Raw genomic sequence first — 5,710 nt, 5'->3', positions numbered from 1 at the left:
GTGATTATTAGTTATTAATCTCAGGGTTACTGAGCTCTGCTAAAGCCTGAGTAGACTGATAAATCAGTGTGATATATGTAATGGAATACGTTACTGAATACATTCAGGACAGCGTACTCAGTATTCAGCCATCAGTACTTTTGAAAGTATTTTGCTGTAATGCAGAGCGAATGCAGTTATAGTATCAGAGTGAAACCAGAGTGTAACTGTAGAAGGTTAATTAGCTGCATCTGCACTTTCATCGATATGAGTGTGGTTTTTTGATCGATACATCAAAGGCTGAGTTATGTCTTCAGAGGAAGTGCACCCCCGCCGCGGCCGCTTGTCAGGCCCGTATAAAAACATTGCAGGTACAGCAGAGAGAGAGAGCGCAAGGTGACGACAGAAAAGCAGTGAGAGACGGACGAGCACAGCTGTGAAACCATGAAGTCTGTTCTGAACATCACACTTCTCACGGTGAGAACATCTGACCATGATAACACTGCAGGAGAACCGCAAACAGAGCTTTTTATACTTTTATTGTATAATGCAGCAGGTTCTAAGAAAAAACCCTCATCAGTGGAGAACTTTGCACTAGGAATGTTCTAGGAACAAAACATTAATGTGTAGAGAACCTCTGCACACTACTAGAAATGTTCCAGAAAAAGATTCTTTGGTATATAAAAAATTACAATGTTCTAGATATGCTATAAAAAAATCTGTAGTAGGTATAGAACCTTTACATTGTTTCATAAAAGTTCTAGGTTACAGCTTTACATGATATCGATCATTATATCATTCTAGGAATGTTCTAGGTAAAACCCTGTAGTGGGATACAAAAGTTACATCATTCTAAGAATTTCCTAGGTAGAACCTTTATATGGCACGGTGTTCTACGAATGTTCTAGGAAAAACCTTCATATGACATAGAACAGTTATATTGTTCTAGAAATGTTCCAGGTAAAACCTTTACATGGCTTAAATTGTTTTAGGAATATTTCAGGAAATAAAAATGTTTCTTTAAACATTTCAAATAATGGTTCTTTAAAGAACAGTTCTAATGGGGAATAAATATGCTTCAGTCTCTGGTATTATCATATCTGTCTATCTGTCTGTCTGTCTGTCTGTCTGTCTGCCTGTCGGTCTGTCTAACTATGCGTCTATCTTTGTGCAGGTGGTCTGCGTGATCAGTATGGCTGCACTGGGGGTCCGGGGAGCTTCCATACTGCAGAGCCATCCCAAACAGAGTGACCACCACAAGTCACGCTCATACCTCCTGACTCTGGATCATCTGGACAAGGGCTCAGCCAGCTCTATCCGGCCAATCAACAACGACTCCATCTCTCCATGGGAATACACGTAAGCAGCATCAGCATCACTCAGCGTCCTCACCAGGCTCATCTCCTCTTCTCTCACATCGGAGTCATAGCATTCATAAAATAAAAATAAACTTCATTCATGAAGCACATTTCATATATTAAAATACATTAAAAATGCAGGCTTATTATCCAGTAATCGTTATGAATTATTCAGCATCTACTAAAATGATTTACTATCTTTTTTATATTATTGAGTTACCCCTGTGAATTATTCGGTAACTGCTATGAAAAATATTCAGAAAATACAACAGATTATTCAGTATCTACTATGAATTTTCCACTAACTACTATTAAGTATTTCTTAGCCACTATGAATGATCTGTCTCAACTATTATTTATCTACTATAAATTATTTGCTAACTACTATGAAATTATTTAGTATATTCTAAGAATTTATTCAGTCTTCTACATATTATTGAGTCACTATTATGAACTCACACTAGCTACTATTAAGTATTCATTAGCCACTTTTATGTATTCATTAGCTGCTATGCATTATTCACTAAATACTATTAAGTATTCATTAACTACTATTAAGTATTCATTACCAACTGTGAATTATTCACTATTTACTATGATGTTTTCAGTAAACACTATGAATTATATCTCCTATGGATTATTCTTTAACTAACCAACACCAGGAAACACAAATGAGTGCAAGCGTTTAATTGGTGTGGTGTTTTTGATCCGGGACGTTTTCTGTCCGTTCTCTCTGCTGCATTTGGTTCTTCAATTTTTTGTGTACGTTCTAAAGAGAACTGCTAACGTTAGGATGCTGTTGTTTTTAGGTCGGTGCACTCTGGCGTGTAGTTGTGTGTAGATGTGTGTAGATTTCGTACCATTTTCACCGGATGTCACAACCAGCAACTGAAACTGTGACTCTTGTTCACTGTCTCTGACCCATAAAGCGCAGCGGCTCATATCTGTGACATCACAAAGAGCTGATTTCGCTTCTTTAGGAAATGATTCAGCACATCAACAAAGCTATAAAAAAGAGAAGCTCCTGTGGAGTATAGACAACAAGCTAAACAAGTTAAAAAAACACTTAAGCAAAATACAGAAGCACTGGCTTGTGAATGTACTTAAGTATCATGAGCCATCAGAATCATATTAGACAAGATCTATAATAACTCAAAGCACTTTCTACATCCGTTATTTAAGTCTAATTTACTTTACTTGTATTTACTTTTACTCAAGTAGTATTTTAGAGTATTTCAATTTTATTACTTTACACTCTTAAAAAGATGGTTCTTCAAGCCTTCTTTAGTCAAGACATTGGTTCTGCATAGACCCATGAGCACTCAAAGAACCATCTGCATGCTGAAATGGTTCTCTGCCTGGTGAAATCGTTCCTCAGATCGATGGAGAATGTGTTCTATATGGTTCTGTTTAGAACCTTTTTGAAAAGGGTTCTGTATAGCACCAAAATACTGTGACAAGCTTGACATCGTAACAATAGCAGAACATTTTTAGTGCTATACGGAACCCTTTTCAAAAAGGTTCTATATAGAAACATGCATGGCACATTCTCCATCAAATCAATTTGAAGAACTCTTTTACAATGCAAGAAACCCTTTATTCATGCAAACTGTTCTTTGAGTGCTCATGGTTCTATATAGAACCATTTTCTTTAACCCATGAAGAACCATTGTGTGTAGTGACAATTTATAACCCTTTTTGATGCTATATAGAACCATATATAACACATTTTCAATAAATCCGAGGAACAGTTTCACCATGCAGAGAACCATTTAAGTATGCAAGTGTTCATGGTTCTATATAGATGTCTTTACTAAAGAACCTTTGAAGAACCATCTTTAAGACCGTACATAAGTACTGCACTTCCTCCATCTTGGTTTTTATGTGTGAAAATGATTTTAACACTTTCTTTTTCCAAAATAAAGACTTTATTGAATATGAATCTAATTGATTATAATTGATTGTAACAAATCTCAATTAAAGCTCCTCCAGATAGTTATTCCACCTTTTAATCACAGAATGATCATGAAGCCGTGATCATTTTTGGATCATATCTGACCTCAATGACCTCACTGTTTCTATAATATGCCTCCTCCTCTCTCAACAGACTTGTCACAGATAGCGACTACATCCCAGACACCATCTCGACCGCCAAGTGTCTGCTGACCGGATGTCTGAACGCGAAGGGAGAGGAGATCCTGGATGTGGAATCCAAACCCATAATGAGGCAAATCCTGGTGCTCAAGAAGGTCAAAGCCGACGAGAAAAGCTACCAGTTAAAACTGGCGTATAAGACCATCTCGGTGGGCTGCACTTGCGTCCGGCCGTACGTCCAGCAGGTCTGAGAAGCGTGGGCTGAACTTCTGCTCAAAATCCAGCTGCTTCTCCATCTGTGGATTTTTACTATTGACTGTTATTTATTCCTCTAATCATAAGTGCCTTGTTTATGAGAGTGTTATTTATTAATAGATTCAAAGATTAACCCTTTGAACTGCAGCCTGTAAAGACTTATTGTTTAGTAACACATATCAACTGCCAGTATATTGCAAAATAGAGTGTAATATATTGTATATTTTCGGTATATTTTTTGTTGTATGGTCTGCCTGTGCAGTCTAAGGGGGTTTTCTATATTTGTTAAGATGTTATTTATTGAGCAAGCTGGTACTGATTATTTGTAAATAATCTGTTAAATTAACTAATTTAATCTAATAAATTAAAGAACTGGAGGCATTTTAACTGTGGAAATATTTCTTTGAGTTTGTTTCGGAATGGCTAAAAAGAAAACAGCTCCACTCTTAAAAAGAAAGGTGGCTAAAAAGGGTTCTCTGGTGCGGTTCCCCAAAGAACCTGTCAAAAGACAGTTCTTTAGCTCTTAAATGGCCAAAGTTTTATTACACACCTCTATAACCTGAGAACAGCTCAGCCAGTTTGTACTGAAGACCCTGTAGTTACTGAATAATAAGCCTTAGTATGTAAAAAGCCTGAGATTTTAAGGGGTTAAAGAAACATTGTCACAAATGAGATGTGTGAGAACCTTTTTAAAGAACCTCCACATGATATACGAACCCAGTTCCAAAATATTGGGACAGAAGGTAAAATGCGCTAGAAACAGAAAGCAGTGATTTTACACATCAACGTTAACCTGCATTTGAACAAAAGCAGCACAAAGACAAGCTCTATAATGTTTATCTTATTAAGTTCATTGTTTTTTTGTAAAAATATGCTCTTTCTGAAACTGATGCCTGCAGCACGTTACAAAATAGTTCACAAGGGGCCGTTTAAGACTAGTGAAATGTTCAAAAACATCTTAAACAGGTGATGCACTCACACTTGGGTATAAAAGGAGCACCCAGGAAAGGTTGAGTCCTTCACGAGTGAGGACAGGTCAGGACCACTTTACCAGAGATGCATAAGCAGTTTAAAAATATCACTCCTTTTTAGGATTTTTAGGATTTCACCCTCTGCAGTGCTTAATATCATCATAAGATTGAGGGAATCTGAGGAAATCTCTGTGCATAAAAGTAAAAAGGCTGTAAACCACAAATGAACACCCGTGACCTTTGACACCTCAGACAGCAGTGCATTAAAAACCAACAATTTTCTGTGATTATATCACCACATGGGCTTGAGAATACTTTGACACATTTCTGCACTCACAAACGCAGGTTAAGACTACGCTATGCACAGCGGAATCAAATATCAACAACATTGAGAAACGCCGCCGACTTCTTTGAGCTCGAGCTCATCGGAAATGGACTGATGCTCAGTGGAAACCTGCATTGTGGTCTAAAGAGTCAACCTTTCAGATTGTTTATGGAAATAATGATTCATCCTGACTGTTACCAGTGTAAAGTTCAAAATCCAGCGTCTGTCATGGTGTGTGTGGGGGTATTTGTGGGTAACCTGCACATCTGTGAAAGCTCCAATGACACTGAACACACTGAATCGGTTAGTATCTTCAATTACCAAACAATTATTAAGTACAAACATGCTCCTGTCACAGCTTCTTTGGAACATGTTGCAGGCATCAGGTTCATGAGGACAAACATAAAATATTGTGTTTTTTGAATAAGTTTCTCTACAGCAAAACCACTCAGAATGACTTTGCTTGCATCAGAACTACAGAATCATGTAGAAATTTTTAAAAATTCAATGGAATTGCCCCCTTAAAAACTGTTGAGTGAACTGAGATTGTGGTACACTTTAAAATGGAAACAGGCCAAGACCTATTTTAGGCCTTTTTATAGTTTAAGCTTTAAGTGTCTTGAACTCGCAGGAAGCTGTAAAAGGCTACCCGACGCTGGGTGAACAAAAGGAAGTGAATCTTTTGTACTTTCTGGCTTATTTGGGTTGAATCACAGAGAGAAAGGCCG

At 37.3% G+C, this 5,710-nt stretch overlaps 1 protein-coding gene across 1 annotated transcript; it reads left to right on the top strand.

Annotated features, from left to right (window-relative positions):
• Window positions 1-376: 376 nt before the first annotated feature.
• Window positions 377-3,682, top strand: il17a/f1 (interleukin 17a/f1). Its single transcript, XM_036593795.1, has 3 exons — window positions 377-456; window positions 1,154-1,338; window positions 3,445-3,682. The coding sequence occupies exons 1-3, from the start codon at window positions 424-426 to the stop codon at window positions 3,680-3,682; spliced, it is 456 nt and encodes a 151-aa protein (XP_036449688.1). The 5' UTR covers window positions 377-423.
• Window positions 3,683-5,710: the final 2,028 nt, after the last annotated feature.

The sequence above is a fragment of the Colossoma macropomum genome, unplaced genomic scaffold, assembly GCF_904425465.1.
Source record: "Colossoma macropomum unplaced genomic scaffold, Colossoma_macropomum, whole genome shotgun sequence".
NCBI classification, from domain to species: Eukaryota; Metazoa; Chordata; class Actinopteri; order Characiformes; family Serrasalmidae; genus Colossoma; species Colossoma macropomum.
Note: the sequence above shows the minus strand (reverse complement) of the source record. Positions and strands in the feature narration are given on the sequence as shown.